This window comes from Eptesicus fuscus, chromosome 17 (assembly GCF_027574615.1).
Source record: "Eptesicus fuscus isolate TK198812 chromosome 17, DD_ASM_mEF_20220401, whole genome shotgun sequence".
NCBI lineage: Eukaryota > Metazoa > Chordata > Mammalia > Chiroptera > Vespertilionidae > Eptesicus > Eptesicus fuscus.
Genome location: NC_072489.1, coordinates 17,682,442 through 17,706,603, shown reverse-complemented (window position 1 = coordinate 17,706,603; position 24,162 = coordinate 17,682,442). Strand labels below are relative to the sequence as shown.

Sequence of the window (24,162 nt, the reverse complement as noted above, 5' to 3'; positions counted from 1 at the left end):
ATCTATTGCTACTGCCTCAATCCAACTCCCTTTAATCTCTTCACATGGCCATCTCATCTCTCTATGCCTCATCTATATCTGGAATCTGCTAGGCTTTTTCTTACCTCAGGGCTTTTGCTCTGCATTTTCTTTTGCCTGAAACAAAAGGTGAGGAGAGCCTTCCCACCTCCTTTGCCTGTAAACTCCTTTAGATCCCAATTCAATATCAATTCCTTAGAGAGGCTTTTCTTGACCCTGCCCATCCCATCATAATATTTTCTCTCTTTAGTAGAGCACCATTTCTCCCTGCTTCGTCTTTATCACACTTTGCAGTTATATATTTGCTATTTGTTAACATCTACTTTCTCCACTAATCTGTAAACTACATGGGGACAATGGCTGTGTCTGGCTTTATTCCATTCTATATTCAAAGCCTAGCACAGTATTTGGCACAAAGCGGGCATTCAATAATTTTTTGTTAAAAAAACAAATGATCAAATGAAAACCCAACTTCCTTTACATGGCATGTAACAGTCCTTCTAGAGTTGCACTTGCAGATGGGGGAGTCTCGGCTTAGGTCCTCAGCCAAGCTAGGCAGAGAGGAGGCCCAGAGATATGGGGACATTCTGTTCTAGTTTCTGTACTGGCCCAGGAGACAGAGACAAGAACGGGGTTTGGTACAGGAGAGGAGGGTGGTCTGCAAAGTGGGGGCCAGAATAAAGAGTGAAGCAGTGTGGTTGAGCAGAGGAGAGGGAGGAAAGGAGAGGGAGAGGAGATGGGGAGGAGATAGGGAAGGGAGGGGGCTGGGAAAGGAGAGGGCGGGGAAGGGGAACGGGTGGGAGAGGGGGGGAAAAAGAAGGGGGGAAAAAAAAGACTTGAAGGCCTAAATTAGGAAATATTCACTAGTTTATTTCATGAAACACTGTAATTCCATGTATATTTTTCTTATAGCTTCATGTTAACTGCATAAAACCATCACAGATATTAGTCTTACAACAATAAAGTTTATACTAATACTGACAAAAATTAAGTAAATTCCATAACAGAGGATAAGGAAACAAATTAATAGCAGTCAGGCTGAGTGACTATGATGCCCTATAAAATTACAAGGTTAATCAAGGGAATTAAAATCATTACTTCAATCATTTAAAAAGTGAGTCAGCCCAAAAGAATTGAAAACAGTTCTATTCACAATAGCCAACAGGTAGAAACAACCCAAATGTCTATCAACTGATGAATAAACAAAAGTAATTCCACACAATGAAATTTTACTCAGCCATAAAAAGAAATGAACTATTGCCTGGCTAGCTTAGCTCATTGGTTGAGCATTGACCTACGAACCAGAAGGTCAACGTTAGATTCCCAGTGTGGGCACCTGCCTGGGTTGCAAGCTCAATCCCCAGTGGGGGGCATGCAGGAGGCAACAGATCAATGATTCTCTCTCATCATTGATGTTTACTATCTCTCTCTCCCTCTCCCTTCCTCTCTGAAATCAATTTTAAAAAAACACTATATATTAAAAAAAGAAATGAAGTATTGATACATGCTACAACATGAATTAATCTTGAAGACATTATGCAGAATGAAAGAAGTCACGTCTCTAGACAGTTTCTGGTTCAGTGTGAGCTCTGTTCTAAGTTACCTTAATGAAAAGATCACACAAAAACAAACTAATTCAAGTTGGGTTCCTCTGCTCACTAAGTTCGGTTCCTCTGCTCACCAAAACCTGCAATGGCTCTGGATGCCTAGTATAGCCTCAGAAATAGCTTGGTTTGCAGGTGTGGTAATAAACAAAAATAAAAAATAGTACTTTTAAAAATATATATTTTTATTGATTTCTGAGAGTCACAGGGAGAGAGAGAAACATCAATGATGAGAGAGAATCACTGACTGGCTGCCTCCTGTACATCTCCTACTGGGGATCAAGTCTGCAACCTCAGCATGTGCCATTGACCAGAATTGAACCCAGGGACCCTTCAGTCCACAGGCCATGCACTATCCACTGAGCCAAACCCACTAGGGCATAAACTTTTTTTAAATCCTCACCCAAGGACATGCTTATTTATTTTAGAGAGAGGGAAAAGGAGAGAGAGAAACATTGATGTGAGAGAGAAATATTTATCGGTTGCCTTCCCAAACATGCCTTGACTAGGGATTGAACCCACCACCTTTCAGTGTACCGGACTACACTCCAACCAAGTGAGCCACACTGACCAAGGCTAAACATTTGTTGATGTATGTTTTGATGAGTTAGTATATATGCCAAGCACTATTCTAAAGCATTTTATATAGATTAATTCAATCATAATAATCTTATGAAATTTATATAGTTATCATCCCCATTTTGCCTGGGTATTCACTACATCTGCATTATTTCACTTTTATAACTAACAACCTAAAATGCCACCCTTCCTCCCTTCTAATAAACTAGATTGCTACTGTCAATATCTACCATCAAACTAACTTCATAATTATCAGACTAAAGTACTTTTTCCTACAACAAATTCCTCTTTCAAGATATCAGCTTACTATTAAAAAGAAAAGAAGAAAAATTGACACACTCTTTGCAATAATAAGATCTTAAAGAAAAGGAATCAAAACTAGTTGAACTTCCAGGGATGCTTTTAGGCAGCTCCTGACTAAAACAAAGAAGTGTTCCAGAAACATACCTGTTGGAGCCATCTTTCATATGAACTTTGGCATAAAGAACATCCACCATGCCAGGATCATCGTTCATGTATTCTATCCCTTCCATCTCTACTTCTAGGGGTTTGCCCCCAGCAATGTCGCTGCAAAGGAAAAACCATTAGATTTTTATAATTATTTATTTATATTTTGAAACATGGTTAATATACATAGTCAAACTACAAAAATTAAGTTGTTGGATTTTTTTACTAACCACATTATTTAACCATCCTTTTAATTTCAAAATGAATACATGTTTAATGCACACAGACTAGAAACATAGTATTTCCAGAGTGACACCAAAAAGCACTCTAAGAAAAAGGCAAGCAATGAGAGTTCTGATTGACAAAGACAATTGATGTGTTGACCATCTCTGAGGTTTTACATCATTATTTCTACAAGTTGCACAGTATTTCATTCATATAACAACGATGGAGGTATAAAAGCTAATATCACATCTTTAAGTACAATTTGACAATATTTATAAAAAGTCTTCAATAAAAGAAACCCTTTGCCCAGACAACCCAATTTATAGGAACCAAACCTAATGAAATAATTATGAATTCAAGTACATATGCAATGATAGCTGATAAAGAACAGTTCTTCACAGAAGAATTCCAACTGATAAACGCAGAAGTAATGACGGAATTAGAGTATCACCATTTTGCAACTCCAGATAAAACAATGGATTTCTGCAAGCTCACCAATGGATGCTAAAACTTAGACAAAAGGCTGGAGGAAATATAAAGAGACCCCTCTAAACAATGGATCAGGCTGATCACTCTCAAGTTGACTGATCAAGCTTATCACACATACAAAAAAGAAACGACCAAACATTATGTGCCTCCTGATATGACGCAATAGGGTTTTGACTGATGCATTGTTCGGAGTACCAAAAGAATGGTAACAGGCTAAATGTCCAATAACATAGGACTGATTAAATAAATTGAAACACTATGAGCAATAAATAAGCCATTCAAAACTAAGGAAGCTTTTCAGGTACTGATACGTAATGATTATCTTTTTAAGTTTAAAAAAAGGCCCTAGCTGGTTTGGCTCAGTAGATAGAGCATCGGCCTGTGGACTGAAGTTTCCTGGGTTTGATTCCAGTCAAGGGCACTTGCCCGGGTGGGTAGGCTCGATCCCCAGTAGTGGGTGTGTAGGAGGCAGCCGATCAATGATTCTATCTCATCATTGATGCTTCTCTCTCTCTTCTCCCTTACTCTCTGAAATCAATAAAAAAATATTTTTTAAAAGTACACAGCAAATGTTTTAATTCCTTTCTCTTATTTCTTGTGTACCTCCTGGAGACTTTTGGTGTGTGGTTACCTGGACCCTTGACTTATGACAAATTACCAGCCTCTCCATAAATTGGAGGTTGAAAATCCAGAAGAAAAGAAGACACACACACACACACACACACACACACACACACACACACACAAACCACCCGGAAGCTGAACCCCTACCTCACACCACACACGATCACTGCTAGAAGTATTAAAGGACAGTTTACAACCGGGAAAGCAGAGACAGTGGTGGACAGGGCTTCTATAGAGTTTTATGTCAATTTGAAAATAAACCACCTTGTCAAAATAAAAAATAAAAAAGTACACAGCAATGTATATACTACTATTTATGAAAAAAATGGGGATAAGAAAAAAAAAATATATACACACACACACACACATATATATATATATTTGCTTGTACGTACATAAAATCTCTGGAAAGAAACAAAGACACTGCTAACATCTGTTGCCTTTAGAGAGGATAGCAGGGTGCTTGGTGGGATAGCAGTGGGAAGAAAACTCTTCCATGCATATCCTTTGTACCTTTAAATTTTTGAATCATGTAAATGTATTCTCTATTAAAAAGTTAAAATTTTTTAAAATATGCAAAAGAAGCCAAACACAAAAAGTTTATATACCAAATGATTCAATATATATGACATTAAAGGACAAGCCAGATTAACCTATGGTAATAGAAATCAGAACGGTAGTTACTCCTCAAGTAAGTGAATTTACTGGAAACGGGTAAAGCACGAAGGAACTTCATGAGGTGATGGCAATGTTCTACATCTTGATCTGGGTGTGGTTACATTTTCTTAACTCACTAAACTAACATATATTACTTTCATGCTCAGTGAAGCCCACCACCGTGCTTTTTCCCAGACCCTTAAATAGGCTTATACTTCAACCAGAGAAGGCCCTGCTGGGCCAGGCTAAAACCCAACTAAAAATCAGCTCACACACGCAGCCTTCTCCAAGCCCAGAAGGGCAGGGGCTACATCTATCTTGTCCACTCCTATATCCCCGACACCTGGCACAGTGCCTTACTTAAATAGGTACCCCATAAATCTCTGGTAAACACTGACTTGATGTTCTACTATAAAGGGAGAAGCTGTTCTGGACAAATTTGAGAAGAATGTAGACACATGTGATACTGTTATTGAATAAAATGTGGTACTGGCTCAAAGATAAAAGGCTGCTAGGATGCACCAAAAGACAATTCCAAAAGGCAAAACAAGAAAGTTCTCTTGATATTGAATTAAAGCCATAAAATACTATTTGTAGTCTAGGAATCCCAATGGTAAAGATTCATTTAAAACTTCAAGGCCATATTATTGCATAAGACCAGAATTTATCTCAATAAAAAACTAAATAATTGAACTATTCTAGACAGATATTTGAAAGAGAAAAATTACAGCCTTGATCATAAGTATCCTATAAGTACCTCTAATAAGTGGGATATTCCAAAAACACAAGCCAATCTCTGAACTATTATCTGAGGCCTGTAGCTTCAATCAACAATCCAGTGTATCTCCATTCCAAGTAATAGTCAAAGAATTCAAATGAAAGACTTCTATTTAATCCTATCAAAGTACACAACAAAACTTCTTCTTAAAACAGTTTAATACTAACCATACATTCCTCTACATTTGTTTCACCTTTAACCCTGCACAGTCAGATCACCAAAAAGCACCATATCATTAGTTTAGTTTCCCACTAAAATGTTCTCACTGGGTTAATATTTAATACTAGAGGCCCGCTGCACAAAATTCATGCACTGGGGTGGTGGGGGTGTGTGTGTCCCTCAGCCCGGCTGGCACCCTCTCACAGTCCAGGAGCCCTCTTGCAGTCTGGGACCCCTCGCTCCTTAACACCCACCTGCAGCGGAGGTGGGAGAGGTTCCTGCCACTGCAGCTGCACTTGCCAGCAGTGAGCCTGGCTTCTGGGAGCCCACTGACCACCAGGGGGAAGTTCCTGCGTTGAGCGTCTGCCCTCTGGTGATCAGTGCGTGTCATTCCGCCATTCCATCGAATTACATATTAGGGTTTTATTATATAGGACTAGAGGCCCGGTGCACAAAATTCATGCACAGTTAGGGTCCCTAGGCCTGACCAGCAATTAGGGGCCTTCCTTCCAGCTGCCGGCTGCCAGCCGGGGTCTTCCTTCGTTCCACGCCACCCCCAGGTGGTCAGCACACATCATAGCAAGCGATTGAACTCCCAGTCTCCCAGTCGAACTCCCAAGGGGACACTTTGCATATTAGCCTTTTATATAAGATTATATCCTCAACTTCTAAAGGTCAATACAAGAAAAAGAAATGTGGACAATGTTCTTGGATCTTCTGGAAAACTGTAAAAAATACTGCTTATCATCATTCTGGGTTATTTATGTTAAGATTTATGCAACCAGTTTTTCTCTTGACTTTAGAACCAGAAAAAGATTCTCTCCTAAAAAGTTGTTATGCTCCTTTTTATCAGATAAGAACTATAGCTCAGCCCTAGCTGGTTTGGCTCAGTGGATAGAGCATCGGCCTGCAGACCGAAGTTCCCGGATTTGATTGCAGTCAAGGACATATGCAGTTGGTTGCAGGCTCCTCCCAGCCTGGGCCCAGGACAGGGCATGTGCAGGGGGCAACTGATCGATGTGTTTCTCTCACATCGATATTTCTCTATGTCTTTCCTCCTCTCTTCCACTCTCTATAAAAATCAATAAAAAAATATCCTCGTGTGAGGATTAAAAAAAAAAAAAGAACTATAATAACTGCTGTGTTTCTTTCTGGAATTTAGTTCAAGTATACTGGTGCTCGAAAACAGCATTAAATTTTAATGCTCAAGTACAGTTATCTTACCTTGGTTTTCAGGTAGAATTTTCTCCCCATCCCACCTCTATGGTTTCTGATCTCTCTGACTTTAACATTTCTTTTGTATATATGTCCTCTCTATAAAGGATCTCAAATCCTTGGAATGAGAAGAGATGCCAAGAACAAAACAAAACAAAAAATGAAGCAGGATCTACAGCCTGCCCTATGAGTAGAAACTAAAACTCAACCTCTCCCTAGGATTTATCAAGAGGGAGATTAAAGAACAGGATGGTTTGCCTGATAAATGCTCTTCGTCTTGGTGACCAAACTATTCCACCTGGAACACCAGTGAGCACATTTTTCAATTCAGTGACATCTGAGGCAATAATTAGGAACTAACATTTGCCCATGGGTATTTTTCCTCCTCTTCTCTCCTCACTCTTGTCCCTTTTTAACTTATTTGGATTAACCTCAGGCCTACTGGGAACACTTAGGAACAAGTAGAGTGACGCTGGAGCTCCAGAGTGCTGCCTATTTGTCGGACTATATCCTCAGAGCCACTGCACTGTTTGCGCTCTATATCTCACAAAGAAAAGTCACAAGGGACACAAGCAGAGCTTCAGTGTTTCCTGCACTCTGTAAATAATTCACTGTGGAACAATTCTAAATAGCTACACGAGTCTTTAGCCTAAGAATTGAAATCAAAGTTGTTTCTCATCAGGTAGCATCCTTAAACTCAACACTACCACCAAATTTAAAACAAATATTCAACCATCCATTTCTTTAAAATACCTACACAGTACCACAGTTTTAATTAAATTCCAATATAACCATATATATTTAATACTTTAATTTTAAAAGCCATCAAATTAAACTATAGCAAATTATACACTGATCTATTCATTTTCAATGTTTTTATTTTTTATATTTTAATTTGAGATCTTTACATCATAAAAGGCTCAGGTTAGAAATGTCATTGTTTACTGAAATATAAAGGCTAACATCAAAGAGCAAAAATAAAGAAAAAAAAGGTTAGATGATACATTTTACTTATTAGACCTGTAATATAAGCTTTTTTTTTAAAGAGATATTTCTTCTTTTTAGGAGAACAAAGCACTTCTAACCAATCCAAACAACCAATTCTGAGTCTCATCCTCCTCCTCAGAAATAAATTAGTTTTGCATTGTATACTTTCTAAACAAGTGTGTGTGGCAGAGGGAACCATGGGAGAAAAGGGTCGGAGAGGCTTGTTTTACTTGCTGATTTCAAATCTTTCCAGTTTCTTGAAAAGAGCATGTTCAAAATTTTTTGCCTGCATTGCAGATTTTTGGCAGGGTAACTTTGTCCTATTTCAAAAGCTTTGCTGAATTTGAAAAACTACAATTACTGTTTTCATCCTGTCATGTCAAAAATTCTTAGGAACTATTAAGGCTGATCTTCATTGCCTATGCACATCAACCCCAACATGCTTAAAGGGCTTAGATTTTGGCCTTTAGTCACAAAAGGCACCAAGAGACATAAAAAGAGGAACTCAGCTAAATCCTCACATAGCTCAGGATAAAACCTCGGTGATTAAAAACCTGTGACCCGATTTTTTATTTTTTTTTTCATTTAAGAAGAAAGTTTATTTAATGAGTGTTTGGTGTCTTATGGAAACTGAATCTGAATCTAAATCTTATATGGCACTGAATCTGAGACAATCAGATTCAGTGCCATATAATCAGGAACAACAGGCAAAAAGTAAAAAATTGGTTCAGTGAGGAAAACACAGCTGCTGCAATATCTTAATCTGCTCAGTCTGTCATCAAAATACCAGACACTTGGTGGCTGAAACAAAGACATTTATTCTCACAGATCTGGAGGCTGGGAAGTCAAGATAAAGGTTCTGCCGATTTGGTGAGAATTCTCTGGATTGCAGATGGCTGCATTCTCACACATGGTGAAGTGATTTTTCATAAGGTTAAAAAAATACTTCTCTAAACAAATATTTTATCCACCTTAAAAAATTTTTTATCAGGATTCTTCCAATGGCAGCCAAGAAAATGCAGCTGCTTTCAGTTTTGTTTAGCAAAAAGTACCCTGGGTATAAGTTAAGGTATCAGAACTCATTCTTAAACCAGGTAAAATTGCTCTGCTTTGTAAGGTAAAGCATAAAGTTTTCTTTTTTGCAAGGAAAATTATAAATACCTAACTACAAATTATTCTGAGTTTCAGGTAAGATTGAGAAAAGACAGTTATGTTCCTTTACTGAATAAACAAGACAAAAGTATTATTTGCTGTTTGAGATTCAGAAAGAATAAACAGACTGTATGATTTTGCTCAAAAAAATATTTTGTCTTCAAAACAATGGAAAAGGAGAAGAGGACCACAAATTAAGTCATTGTATTAAATAGTTTTATATACAACATAACTAGGGAAAATTTTTAATCCTTTTACCTTGTTTCACCCAATGAACCAGATAACCCATTTCTACAAGGCAATGATACAATAGTATGGGACCTGAATATTGTAATAAATTTTTAAAAACTATTCATGTGAGCCAGTTTTCTTTTTTTTTTTTAATCCTCACCCAAGGGGGCGGGGGGAGAGAGAGAGAGAGAGAGAGAGAGAGAGAGAGAGAGAGAGAGACATGGATCAGTTGACTTCCTCAATGCTCAACCAACTGAGCCACTCTGGCCGGGCTCAAGTGAGTCAGTTTTCAAATTTCCCTTGTTCTTCATTAATCCTAAGTAAAAGGAGTAAAGTGAAAGGTGGGAAGAGATGCTTCTTTGAAATAAAGCCAATATGGGTTTTACTGGGCTAAAATCAAGGTGTGGCAGGGTTGTGTTCCTTGGGTTGATTTACGTGTAAATTAAAATTTCACAGTAAAAAGAATAACAACTCTGCAATGTTTTCTCTGAACCAAAACATTTGCTTGGATGGTCTTTTGGTATCCTCACACTGATTTTACACAAAATTACCTGTATTAAAAAAAGAAAATTAAAGTCTGCATTTCTGAAATACAACGAAGACTTTCCTAGAGAATCAAGTTATAGTGTTGAATTACCGTGGTAAGCAGAATAATGGCTCTCCAAAGATGCCCACATGCTACTATCTGGAATCTGTAAATTCGCTATCTTATATGGTAGAGACTTTGGCAGATGTGCTTTAGGTTACGGAGTTTAAAATGGAGAGATTATCCTGGATTATCTGGATGGACTCAATCAAATCATGGGAGTCCTTAGAAGCAGAAACCTTTCCCTGCTGTGGCCAGAGAGAGAGGTGTGACAACAGAAGAAGGGTCAGAGAGATAAACGCTGCTAGTGTTGAATACGGAGGAAGGGGACCACTAGCCAAGGAATGTGTGTGGCCGCTAGAAGCTGGACTTGAAAGGCATGGAAACAGATTCTTCCCTAGAGCCTCAGAAAGGAACACAACCCTGCCACACCTTGATTTTAGCCCAGTAAAACCCATATCAGACTTCTCCCTACAGAACTACTGTATATAGTACATTTATATTGTTTTAAACCACCAACCTTATAGTAATACAGAAAACTAATATAGTAGTCTATACTCTTTGATGGATAATGAAGAGAATTTCCTTTTGGAGAAAATAATGGCATGTCCTATTAAAAAAAAAATTGCCTACTAAACTAGTATATTTTAAGGTAAAGGTTTTCCATAAAAATTTGTAAATATATGCTTTAAGTACATTTTAAACCTTTCAGATAATGGTTCAATGTTAAGTGTTACAAATGGGTGAATCAACAAACCTCATTCCCATGTCCCCCTGCTCTCTAGTCCAAAAACAAGTCTTTGATACTCCAAAAAAGCCAGTACAGGTGACCACCCTTCCCCACACCTGTGGATTACTCACTCAATGAATTCCTCTTTACACTGCTTTAGCATCTCACATGTCTGCTGGATCTCTTGCTCACTTAAAAGTACCAACATCCCAATAGTTAGGTGAAGTTTTTTGGGATTCTGGAAAATGGTGCTATCAACTCCATGATCCTGTTATAAAAGGGAGAAAAACAAGAAACTCAGCCCATACAAAAGCAAGTGGTAGGAACAAACTTTAGAGTCCAGACATAAACCCACACATTTATATATAATTAACTAATTTTTAACCAAGATGCCAAGACAATTTAATGGAGAAAGGAGAGTCTCTTCAACAAATGATGCTGGGACAATTGAATATCCACATGCAAGAGAATGAAGTTAAACCCTTACCTCACACTATATACAGAAATTATATCAAAACTAGAGGCCCGGTGCACAGACTCGTTGGGGGCTGATTGGGGCCCATATCAGGGGTCCCGTGGCCTGGCCTGCACCCTCTCGCAATCCAGGACCCCTCAGGGGATGTCGGAGGCCTGGGGCACGAATTCGGCCCAATCCTTGCAGGCCAGGCCAAGGAACCCCAACGGTGCACAAGCCCGTGCACCACCAGGCCTCTAGTATGCATATAAGATCTTTGGTTAATCTCTTCCCGCCCTCCCCCGTCCCCCTTCCCTCTGATATTCATCAGTCTGTTCCATGTTTCCATGCCTGTGCATTGAGCGTCTGCCCCCTAATGGTAAGTGTGCATCATAACTACTGGTCGAACGGTCGCTTAGGCTTTTATATATATACTAGAAACCCGTTGCACGAAGTTTCGTGCAAAAGACCTTCCTTCATCTGGCTGCTGGCACCAGTTTTCCGCCAGCACCAGTTTTCCTCTGGCCACCCGCTGATCGGAGCGCCGTTTCCTCTGGCCTCTAGCGCGATCGGCCACTCCGAGTTCCTCCAGTGCCATTTCCTCTGGCCGCCAGCGCGATCAGAGTTCCTCCAGCGCCTGTTTCCTCTGGCTGCCAGCGTGATCAGAGTTCCTCCAGCGCCGTTTCCTCTGGCCACCCGCCGATCGGAGCGCCTCCCACCAGCGCAATCGGCCACCCAGAGTTCCTCCACTGGCGGCGCTGGAGGAACTCAGGGTGGCCGATCGCGCTGGTGGAAGGCGCTCCGATCGGCAGGTGGCCAGAGGAAAACTGCTGCTGGCGGAAAACTGGTGCCGGCAGCCACGCAATCAGCCACCCGGAGTTCCGCCACCGGCGCCTTCCGCTGGCCCCATGGGTCCTCCGGAAGCTCCGGCCGTTGGGGACGGCAGGAGGAATGGGGGGCAGGGACTCGTGAGTCAGCCCAATCAGCCACCCCGAGTCCCGCCCCCAGCCTCCCAACGGCCCAATCGTGGGCGTAGCGGAGTGATGGTAATTTGCATATTACCATTTTATTAGGTATGATATACTAGAGGTCCGGTGCACGAAATTCACGCACGGAGGGGGGGTTCCCTCAGCCCAGCCTGCACCCACTCCAACTGGGGACCCCTTGGGGGATGTCCGACCACTGGTTTAAAACAATATAAATGTACTATATACAGTAGTTCTGTAGGGAGAAGTCTGATATGGGTTTTACTGGGCTAAACCAGGGTCGAACACCCCTCTCACAATCTGGGACCACTGGCTCCTAACCACTCACCTGCCTGCCTGCCTGATTGCCCCTAACCCCTCTGCCTGCCTGCCTGATTGCCCCTAACCCCTCTGCCTGCCTGCCTGATTGCCCCTAACCTCTCTGCCTGCCTTCCTGATCGCCCCTAACTGCCTCTGCCTGCCTGCCTGATCGCCCCTAACCTCTCTGCCTGCCTGCCTGATTGCCCTTAACCCCTCTGCCTGCCTGCCTGATCGCCCCTAACCTCTCTGCCTGCCTGCCTGCCTGATCTCCCCTAACTGCCTCTGCCTGCCTACCTGATTGCCCCTAACTGCCCTCCCTTGCTGGCCTGATCTCACCCCCAACAGCCCTCCCCTACTGGCCTGATCTCGCCCCTAACTGCTCTCCCCTGCTGGCCTGATGCCCCTAACTGCCCGTGCCTGCCTGATCACCCTTAACTGCCCTCCCCTGCTGGCCTGATCTCGCCCCCAACTGCCCTCCTCTGCCGGCCAATTTGGTTCTGATTGGTCAGTTTCTATGCCAGTCAGCATCAAAAGCTCCGCCTCCTAGGCAGCCATTGGCTCCTCACAGTTGACCCAGATTTTGTTCTGATTGGTCAGTTTCTATGCCAATCAGCGTCAAAAGCTCTGCCTTCTAGGCAGCCATTGGCTCCTTACATTCACCCAGATTTGGTTCTGATTGGTCAGTTTCTATGCCAGTCAGCGTCTCTGGGCCTATCAACGGGGCCTGATCAGAAAGGCGGGGCTGATCAGCAGCCCTGGTGGAGGCCTGGAGAGAGATGGAGGCACAGCTGTTGGCCAGGCCAGGAGAGAGAGGCAAGTTCTGATCGACGGCTGCCACAGAGGCTATGATCAGACCCTGCCTCTCTCTCTGCAGGCCTCTCTCCGGGGCTGATCCGCAGCCCCCTAGGCAGTCACTGCTGGGTCAGGGCACCGGCAGCGGCCCCAGTCAGTGCTAGGTCACCACAGCAACCCAGCACTGACTTCCGGTCTGGTTGAGCCTTCGGTCATAACAGTCATATGACCCTGGCTCTTTATTATATAGACTAGAGGCCTGGTGCACGAATTCGTGCATGGGTGGGGTCCAGCAGGCCTGCCCCGATGGGGGCCCATCAGTCCGGGCCAGCAGGGGACAGGGGCCGCAGACGGTTGGCTGGCTGGCCCCACCTCCGATCGGGGTGTTGTGGGCCAATCGGGGCTCGTATCAGGATGGTTGGCTGCTGCAGTGTGCGTCATAGCCACCGGTTGTTCTGGTCGTTCTGGTTGTTCCTCCGTTCCAGTCACTGGGCTTTTATATATATAGATATTAGAGGCCCAATGCATGAAATTTGTGCAAGGGGCTTGGCCCTTGCAGCCCTGGCCAGCCCTTGCAGCTCCAGCTGACCCTCGCAGCCCCTTGCAGCCCCAGCCAGCCCTCGCAGCCCCTCACAGCCTCAGCTGGCCCTCGCAGCCCCAGCTGCCTTGGCTGGCCCTTGCAGCCCTGGCTTCGTCCGGAAGGTCATTCTGCTGTTTGGTCTAATTAGCATATTAGCTCTTTATTATAGAGGAAGATGTATCAATGGCATAAATATGAAAGTTAAAACAATAAAACTCTTAGAAGAAAAATAGGGGGAAATCTTCATGACCTTGGATTTGGCAATGGATTCTTAGATGACACTAATAGTAAGGGCAATAAAAGAAAAATAAGTAAATTAGGCTTCATCAAAGTTACAAACTTTTATATATCTAAGAACACTATGAAGAAAGTGAAGATAACCTATAGAATGGGAGAAATATTTGTAAATCATGTCTGATAAGTGTCTAGTGTCCATAATATATAAATAACATTTACAACTCAACAACTAAAAGATAAAGAACCCAATTTAAAAAATAGATAACAAACTTGAGTAGATATCTATCCAAAGAAGAAATACAAATGACCAATCCTATATAATAAAAGCGTAGCATGCAAATTGTCCCCTCAACAGGGAGTTCTTCCAGGAGTTCAACCAGGGAGCGGGGCCGGCCAGAGGAAGGGAGGGAGGCCCCGGCCAGCAGCCGGCAGCTGCTTAGGGACCCTACCAGTGTATGAATTTCGTGCACTGGGCCTCTAGTAAGTACATAAAGATGTTCAACTTCATCAGTCATTTAGAGGAATAGAATTCAAAACCACAATGAGGTACCATTTAATAACCTTTAGACTGGCTACAATAAAAAAAAAAAGTGGAAAATAACACATGCTAGCAGGATGTGCTTGATAGGTATAGGATTTCCTTTTGGGGTGGTGAAAATGTTTTGGAATGATATAGAGCTGGTAGTTGCATAACATTGTAAATGGACTAAATGCCACTGAGTCATTCACTTTAAAATGGTTAATTTTATGTTACATAAATTTTATCTTGATAAAAAAAAATATTTGTTTAAAAAAGGAACTAATAGCCTGATAGAATGGCAAGCCCAAGAAAAACAGAATACCATCTAAATGGGTTCTAAAAATATCTCTTGCTCCTTATCAACTTTGTTAGTTCCAGAACAACTGGGCCTCTTATGGGCTTCCCCAAAGAATATCTATAATAATAAAAAGCATAATATGCTAATTAGACCGGACAGCCAAAAGACCTTCCAGACATACTTCTGGACAACCTTCCGGACGAAGCAGGGGCTGATGAAGCATGGCTGCGAGGGCCGAGGCAAGCTACCGCGGCTGCAAGGGCCGAGCCCTTTCCACGAATTCCATGCATCGGGCCTCTAGTACTCTCTATAATATAAAAAACACTCTACTTTGCCGACACTGCAGTATTTTCAGGTAAAGTACTTTGTGTTTAGAATAAATTCTCCCAAGCAAGGAAATGAGTAAAAAATGAATTTGGAGAGAGATCCAGACACAGAGATACCACATCAAATATGATGATCCTTTACTGGCATCATCATCCCTTGTACTTTAAAACTTTTGTCTCTGGGAAGCAAAAAGGTAAATATACCCATAAATACACTCATATTCCCACTCCCCCTTTTTTCTTGTATTAATTGCACTTCCCTATACAGAAATCATAGAGCTATTATCATAGAGCTATAAGTGTCACTAGACACTTACCAGACATGATTTACAAATATTTTTTCTATCCTTATGCAAGGATATGTTTTTATTGACTTTAGAAAGAGAGAAGGGAGAGAGAGAGAAACCAATGTGAGAGAAACATTAGTTGGTTGCCTCCTGAAGCACCCTGACTGGGGATTGAACCCACAACCTTTTGTGTATGGGACGATGCTACAACCAACTGAGCTACCAGCCAGGGCCCCCCTTTTTTTAAGTTGAAGTGAAATTCACTCAATATACAATTAACTATAGTAAAGTGCACAATTTATTGGTATTTACTATATTCACAATGTTGTGTAACAACCAGCTCTCCGCAGTTTCAAAACTTTTTCCTTACCCCATAAAAATACTCTGTACCTGTTAAATAATTATTCCCCATTCCCCACACTCTGGTAACCTCTAATTTGCTATTCTGGATAAAGTATATAAAAGGAATCATACAATATATAAGCTTTTTGTCTGGTTTCTTTCACTTTCCATATTTTCAGAGTTCATTCGAGATGAATTATGTATTGGTACACTTCACTCCTTTTTATGGCTGTATAAATTCCATTATATGTATAAAACACAATTTGTTTATCCACTCATCCCTTGATGGGCATGGCATTTAGGCTGTTTCAATTTTTTAGCCATTATGAATAATGCTGCTATAAACATTGATGCACAAGTTTCTGTGTTAACATATGTTTTTAATTCTTCTGGGTATAAACCTAAGAGTGGAACTGCTGGGTCATGTGGTAATTCTATTCTATGTTTAACTTTTTGAGCAACCACCAAACTGTTTTCCACAGTAGCTGAACCATTTTACATTCCTAGCAGCAATGTACAAGGGTTCCTATTTCTCAACATCTTTGCCAACACTTATTACTTTCCTTTTTTTTTTAATTATAGCCATCCTAGTGGGGAAGTGGTTTCTCATAGAGGTTTGGATTTGCATTTCCCTATTGACCGATGCTGCTGAACATCTTTTCATGTCCTTGTTGGACATTTGTACATCTCCTTTGGAAAAATGTCCAAATCCTTTGCCCATTTTCTTTCTATTGAGTTGCAAGAATTCTTTACATATTCTGATACTAGTCCCATATCAAATCATGAATTCCTTTTGAACGTAAATAGGTCTCAAATTTCAATACACTCTTTCTGCAAATAAAAATAAGAAAAAAAGTTGAAAATCTTCTCCAACAGGAGCAAAGCAGGAATTCTATCTTTAAATTCCAAATTCTTATCCCATAATCTGAACACTGGACAAATAAACCACCAAAAGCAGAGAAATGTATTTACCAAATGCAGAGAGCTTATATCATAATTTTGTTTTGCCAGACTGCTTAATTTTTGCCTTGGCAACAGGACTTAATAGATTATTCATTTTCTAAGGGTTAATGGAGGTTGAGCTAATTTTACATCTGATGATGAGTTTGTGATTCTATACATCAACCCAAATTGGAACAATCAGCTTTAAATGTGTCAAGGAAGGCTAAGTGCAACACTTATCACCCCAGCTGCTCCAACCTACGGCAGAACCTGTCATTTTAGAAAGTATTAAAAAGCCTCCCCTCAAATGACAACTCCATGCCATGCTACACAGCTGAGAACTGCTCCCCTAGTAGTAAGAGCTAATATGTTTTTGAGCTCTTCTCTGTCCCAGGCATTTCCTATGTACTTTATATAGACAAACACCCTCTGAGGGAAGTAGTATCAGCCACATTTTACAGATAAGGAAACTGAGGCACAGAGAAATAACACCACTTTCCCAAAGTACCACTGCTAGGAAGAGATGAAGCTAAAATTTAAACCCAGGCAATCAGGCCACCAAACTTACACTTTTGATCAATATTATATTGCCTCTCTAGTAACAGCTGCCCAGATGAGGGTGGAATAATGTGACCATCTCCCAGAGGCAAGTCCTTATGCATTTTATTTTATTATTTATTTATTAGTCTTTATGCATTTTAACAAGTTCACACAATAAATGTGTCTGATCCCTAACCTAATCATGAAAATAAAGCAAATCTCTTAATTCTATGAAAAGAAAAGGGTTTTGTTTTATTAAACCTCACCTAAGGATATTTTTCCATTGATTTTTAGAGAGAGTGGAAGGGATGGGGAGAGACAGAGAGAGAAACATCGATGTGAGAGAGACACATGGATTGGTTGCCTCCCACACTGAGGTACGTGCCCTTGACCAGAATAGAACCCGGGACCCTTCAGTTTGTAGGCAGACATTCTACCCATTGAGCAAAACCAGCTAGGGCAGAAAAGTGGTTTTAATAAAACCTTTTCTTATATAGTATAGCAAAAGCATAATCTATAAAAGAAGAAAAAATGATTAACTGAACTTGATCAAAATTAACAACTTGCACTTCAAAAGCCTCCTTTAAGAAAATGAAAAAACAAGTCAAAAAGAAAAATATGTAGGAGAAAAGTATTTGCAAATCATATATCTGATAAATATAAACATATTAAAAGTTCTTAAAATTCAATCCAATTTTTAAAAATTTTTATTTATTGATTTTTAGAGAGAGAAAGAAGTATCGATTTGTTGTTCCACTATGTATGCCTTCATTGGTTGATTCTTATATGTGCCCTGACTGGGGATTGAACCTGCAATCTTAGCATATCGCTCTATCCAACTGAGCTACCTGGCCAGGGCTACAATCCAATTTTAAAATAAGCAAAGGATTTGAATAGACATTTCACCAAAGAAGATATACTAATGGCTATTATATCAGTATATACATGTAAAAAAATGTTCAACATCATTAGTCATTAAGGAAATACACATCAAAACCAAAATGAGATAACACTTCATACTCACTAGAATGACTATAATAAAACAGACAACAACAAGTGCTGGTGAGATTATGGAGAAGCTGAACTGCTCATACATTGCTGGGAAGAATGTAAAATGGTTTAGTCACTTCAGAAAACAGGCAGTTCCTCAAAGAGTTAAAATCCTATACAATAAAAGGCTAATATGCAAATAGACCGAACAGCAGAACAACCAACCAACCAATCGCTATGACGTGCGCTGACCACCAGGGGGCACGCGCAGAACATGGTGGGCATGGGCAGCAGAGCGCAGAACATGGCGGGCGTCGGCTGCGGCAGGATGGTGGAGCAGGTGAGCAGGGGTGCCAGACCAAGGTGGGGTGCAGTCACCGTCATTGGGGCGAGCCTCTGGTGGTTACTGAAAATTCTTTGCTCCCGCCCACCGCGGTCCTGCCCACCGCTCGCACCTGCTGCCGGCGCCAGCCCCACTCACACCCACTGCTCGCACCCGCTGCCGGCACCGGAGCCGCCGTTCACACCGGTTGCCAGTGCCCAGCACCAGTCCCGATCACCCCTGAGGGCTTCTTCACCTCCCCCTGCTCTTGAGGGGCAATCGGGGCAGTAGCCTCAATCGCTCCACACAGTCAGCGGGTAAGAGCAGGGCTGGTGCCATCAGTGCGTGGGAGCGACAGCGGCGGGAGCAGGGCTGCCGGCAGACAGGAGACCAGGGGCCACGGCGGGAGGGGCGGGGCAGGGATGTGGAGGATGGGCTGAGACCCGCCCATTCCCACCACAGCCTCACGGCCCACAGTTTCATTCAAGGTGCATGAATTCATGCACTGGCCTCTAGTCCCATAATAGAAGGCTAACATGCAAATCGACCAAATGGTGGAACGACCGGTCACTATGATGCACACTGACCACCAGGGGGCAGACACTCAATGCAGGAGCTGCCCTCTGGTGGTCAAGCACCACTCAGCCAAAAGCCGGGCTCATGCCTGGCGAGCACAGCGGCAGTGGTGGGAGCCTCTCCCGCCTTCACAGCAGCACTAAGGATGTCTGACTGATGGCTTAGGCCCGCTCCCTACGGGAAGCCGTCAGTCGGACATCCCCCAAGGGCTCCCAGACAGCAAGAGGGCACAGGCTGGGCTGAGGGACCAGCCCCCGAGTGCATGAATTTCGTGCACCAGGCCTCTAGTTAATTTATAATACCACCAATCCATTTCAGTCCTAGGACTCTACTCAAGAAAAACAAAACCATAGGTCCACTTAAGGACTTGTAATTAAATTTTACAGCAGTATCCTATATAATAAAAGGCTAATATGCAAACTGTCCCCTCAGAAGTTCAAACGACCAGGAGTTCGACCGCTCGTTATGATGTTCAGTGACCACCAGGGGGTGGCGCAGAACTAAGGAAGGCCCCAGCCTGCAGCCAGCAGCCAGCAGCTGGCAGCCAGGGGAAGAAAGGCCCCAATCGGCCCTGATCGCCGGCCAGACCTAAGGACCCTGTCCACGAATTTCATGCACCAGGCCTCTAGTTATTTATAAGAGCCAAAAAGTGAATGTCCATCAACTGCTTGAGAATGGATAAACAAAAGGTAGTAGAGCCATACAATGAAATACTACTGGGCACTAAAAAGTAATGAACTAATATATGCAACAATATAGATAAATTTCAAAAACGTTAGCTAAGTAAAAAAAAAAAAAAAAAGCCAGATGCAAAAGATGATGTATTATATGATTTCATTTACATGAAATGGCCAGAAAAATAAAATCTATAGAGACCAAAAGATTAATGGCTGCTTGGGGTATGGGGTAGAACTGCAGACAGGCAGTAGGGATCTTTTTGGATTATTGGAGATATTCTAAAACTAGATTGTGGTAAAGGTTGTACAACTCTGTAAATTTACTAAAAATTATTGAATTGTACACTTAAGATGGGTGTATTTTTGTGGTATGGAAACTATACCCCAACAAAGCTATTAAACATAGATATGTGTGTGTATCCTTTTCTTTTTAAGAGCAACCAAGCAATCCTGAAGCAAGTTTTTACCTTTAACTCAACCTGCTGAGAGCTATTCATAGAATAGTTTAAGAGTGGTCATCTCTTCAAATACCATATGATTTCACTTACATGTGGAATCTAAGGAGCAAAATAAATAAACAAAATAGAAACAGACTTATAGATACAGAGAACAGACTGATGGTTGCCAGAGCGGAGTAGGGTTAGAGGATGGGTGAAAAGGTGAATGGATTAAGAAGTACAAATTGGCAGTTACAGAATAGTCATGGTGGTGTAAAGTACAGCATAGGAAATATAGTAAACTAGGGGCCCGGTGCACGGAATTCGTGCACTGGGGTTGGGGGTCCCTCAGCCCAACCTGCCCCCTCTCACATACTGGGTGCCCTCAGGGGATGTCCTACTGATGGCTTAGGCCCGCTCCCCACACTCCTTTGTGGGAGGCAACTGGACTGATCAGGGGAAGGCACAAGCCCCATCACCCCGCTGCTGCAGCCACTGCCAGTCACCACAGCCACCAAGGTGTTTTCATCAACACGGACTCCAGTCCCTTCACCAAGAAAAAATGACAACTTTCTTTAGGCATTTTCAAGATGTGTCTTTCATAGGATATGCATTTTTTTTTTAATCCTCACCTGAGGGTATGTTCCCATTGATTTTTAGAGAGTGTGGAAGTGAGAGGGAGAGAGAGAGAGAAACATCAATGTGAGAGGGACACTTTGATTGATTGCCTCCTGTATGAGCCCTGACCATGGGTGCCAGGCTGGGGGGCATGCAGGGACCCCTGGGCCGCACACAGCGGTGGCTGCTGGGGGTCTCCACACACCCCAGAGGCCAGCAGCCAGCCCCCCCATCGTGTGCACCAGGCTGGGGGCATGGACCCAAACTGCTTCTTGGTGCTGGAGCATTCCCAAGCGGCTGGGGGCACTATGGTGACACGGGATGTTCCCACCCCACCAAGGCTCCCAGTGGCCAGGGGGCGTTCTGGGCCCCTGCTGCTCAGGACCTAAGCACGGGCCTACAGGCTCTGAGCGGCTTGGGTCTGGAGGATGTTTACAGGACCCAGGCCGCTCAGCGCCCGCATATGCAAATTAACCGCCATCTTGTTCGCTCCGATTGGCTGTGGGCGTAGCGGGGGTGCGGTCAATTTGCATGTTTGTCTATGATTAGGTTAGATAATATTATAATAATTACATAAGGTACCAGGTAAGTACTTGAAATATCAGGGGCCTACTTTGTAAATTACTAGTATATGCTTAGTATATGTTTAACCACTATGCTGTACACCTGAAACTAATATTAAAAAAATATGAAATGTAAACAGTAATTGAAAAATAAAACTTTTTAAAAAGTGCTAGCTGGTTTGGTTCAGTGGATAGAGCATTGGCCTATGGACTGAAGGGTCCTGGGTTCGATTCCGGTCAAGGGCACATGCCCAAGTTGCCGGCTCAATCCCCAGTAGGGGGCGTGCAGGAGGCAGCCAATAAATGATTCTCATCATTGATGTTTCTCTCTCTCCCACTCTCTTCCTCTCTAAAATCAATATAAATATATATATTTTTAAATATTCTCGCCCTAACCGGTTTGGCTCAGTGGATAGAGCGTCGGCCTGAGGACTGAAGGGTCCCAGGTTCGATTCTGGTCAAGGGCATGTACCTTGGCTGCAGGCACATACCCAGTAGGGAGTGTGCAGGAGGCAGCTGATCGATGTTTCTCTCTCATCGATGTTTCTAACTCGCTATCCCTCTCCCTTCTTCTCTGTAAAACATCAATAAAATATGTATTTTTTTAAAATTCTCTCTTAAAAAATAAAAATAATTTTAAAAATAAAGGTCTCACCAAAAACCAATATAGACAGTACCTTGACCTTGACTTCTAACCTCCAGAACTGTGAGAAAATAAATCTCTGTTGTTTAAGCCACTCAGTCTATGGTATTCTGTTATAGCAGCCCAAGTTGTCTAATACACCAAGCAATCCTACTACTGGGAATTTATCCTGAAGATATAGTTTCAATAATATAAAATACATGTGCACAAGGTTAGTGAATGGAGCATTATTGGAAAATAAATGTCCTCAAGTATAGAAGATTGGTTGAAAACCATGTATAAACACATGTATAAACTGATATGAAGTGACTTTTCCAGGACACAATGGTAAATGAAAAAAAAATCTCAGAGCAGAAGAGCATATAGTTTGTTAACATCTGTATAAAAGAAGGGAAATAAGAAAACATACACAAACCTATTATCTTTACAAAAAGGAACACAGGACAAAAAAAAACAAAAAGCAACGAAGGTGGTTACCTCCGTGGTCGGCAAACTGCGGCTCGCGAGCCACATGTGGCTCTTTGGCCCCTTGAGTGTGGCTCTTCCACAAAATACCACGGCCTGGGAGAGTCTATTTTGAAGAAGTGGCGTTAGAAGAAGTTTAAGTTTAAAAAATTTGGCTCTCAAAAGAAATTTCAATCATTGTACTGTTGATATTTGGCTCTGTTGACTAAGGAGTTTGCCGACCACTGGGTTACCTATAAATGACGAGAGCAGGGTGGAAGGGACTCAGGAATGTGGACACTTCTTCAGAATACACCCTTTGTATAGTTTTGACTTTTGGAAGCATGTTGATACTCTACATATTCAAAATAAAATTAAAGCAACTAGGATTCGAGAAGGGGAACAAAATGTTAAAAGTAAACTAAAAATGAACCCACCTGCATTTCAAATGAATACCAAATCCACACTAGAGGGGGTTTAAAAAGGAAGAATTAATCTGAGTAACTTTCGAACACAAAATTTTACTAAATATCTCAGTTGAGGGTTGTTATTTTTTTTTTGGGTGGGGGGGGGCCTGTAGACAAATCCTGAATTCTTTTTAGTAGGTTTATTTCTTACAGATGTATGGGCAAAGGAAATCAGAACTATTTTAGATGTATTCTAGGATTAAGCAAATGTGTAAAGAGGGACATAAAAATATGAAATGCAGAGGGAAAGAAAGAACCCTGTAAGGATGGAGTACAATCGATATCTTTGTGAACTCTTGATTTCTAAAATAGATACCGTTGGTTCTCTGTATCCACGGTGTCATATCTGCAGATTCAATCAAGTGCAGATCAAAATTATTTGGGGGGAAATTTTTCAGAAAGTTCCAAAAATTAAAACTTGAATTTGTCACATGCCAAGGACTAGGCTGACTCCATGCAAATGAAGTGATGTATAGACATTCCCTGCTGTAGCCTGTATGCATACAAGTTATATGAAAATTCTATGCCAATTTATATAAGGAATTAGAGCATCCTTGGATTTTGGTATCTGCAGCGGGTCCTGCGGATACAGAGGGACAACTGTATATGCACAAATATGTATGTAATTTGTATATGTGTGTATATATACATACATACATTTCCTTGCTCTGTCCACAGAAAAGGGTTACAAAGACTGTTTGAACTCTTAACACTCAGATTCCCCAAAAGACTACAGATCATGTGGCTTTTAGATATCCCATCTATTCCTTTCCCTGCTCTTTTGTGTTGTTTTGTTGTTCAGTATTGCAAGTGAACTCAAGTTGACTAAAGTGGTAGGCTCCCGAAGGGTAAGGTAAGGAAAGAAAAGTTCTAGAGCTTCCTTTTTCTAGCTAGTAAGATAATAAATCTGTGTAGTTTTAAATCACTAAGTTTGTGGTCATTTGTTATAACAGCAATAAGATACTAATAATTTTAAACTCACAAAAAAAGATGTAAGACTATAGATAGTATCCTTTACTCATATTTGCCTATTGTCAAAATTTTACACTATTTTTTTAAGAATTTTCTTTCTCTTTTTCTCCCTTTTTTTCTAGACTACTTTAAATTGCATTGTGTATGTTATGGCCTTTTACCCCTAAATACTTCAATATATATTTCCTAAAAACCATAGTTTTTAAAAATAACAGCCATATAATTTAATCTTCAATAGATTAAACATTGATACTTTTAGTTATGATTTGCCATCCACATCCTAATTTTGTCAATCACAGCATTTTTTCCCTTCTAACACAGGATCCAGTCTAGGATTAAGCTTTGTATTTAGCTGTCAAGTCTCTGCA

At 41.6% G+C, this 24,162-nt stretch overlaps 1 protein-coding gene across 4 annotated transcripts in view; it reads right to left on the bottom strand.

Annotated features, from left to right (window-relative positions):
- ASCC1 (activating signal cointegrator 1 complex subunit 1) overlaps window positions 1–24,162 on the bottom strand; it is a 104,473-nt gene that overhangs the window by 52,598 nt on the left and 27,713 nt on the right. For all 4 annotated transcript variants that reach the window (XM_008145406.3, XM_054729224.1, XM_054729225.1 and 1 more), the window contains exons 6-7: window positions 10,613–10,749; window positions 2,649–2,768 (exon numbers count right to left, since the gene is read on the bottom strand). In XM_008145406.3, the coding sequence (XP_008143628.2) occupies window positions 2,649–2,768; window positions 10,613–10,749 (257 nt within the window). The remainder of the gene's footprint in view (window positions 1–2,648; window positions 2,769–10,612; window positions 10,750–24,162) is intronic.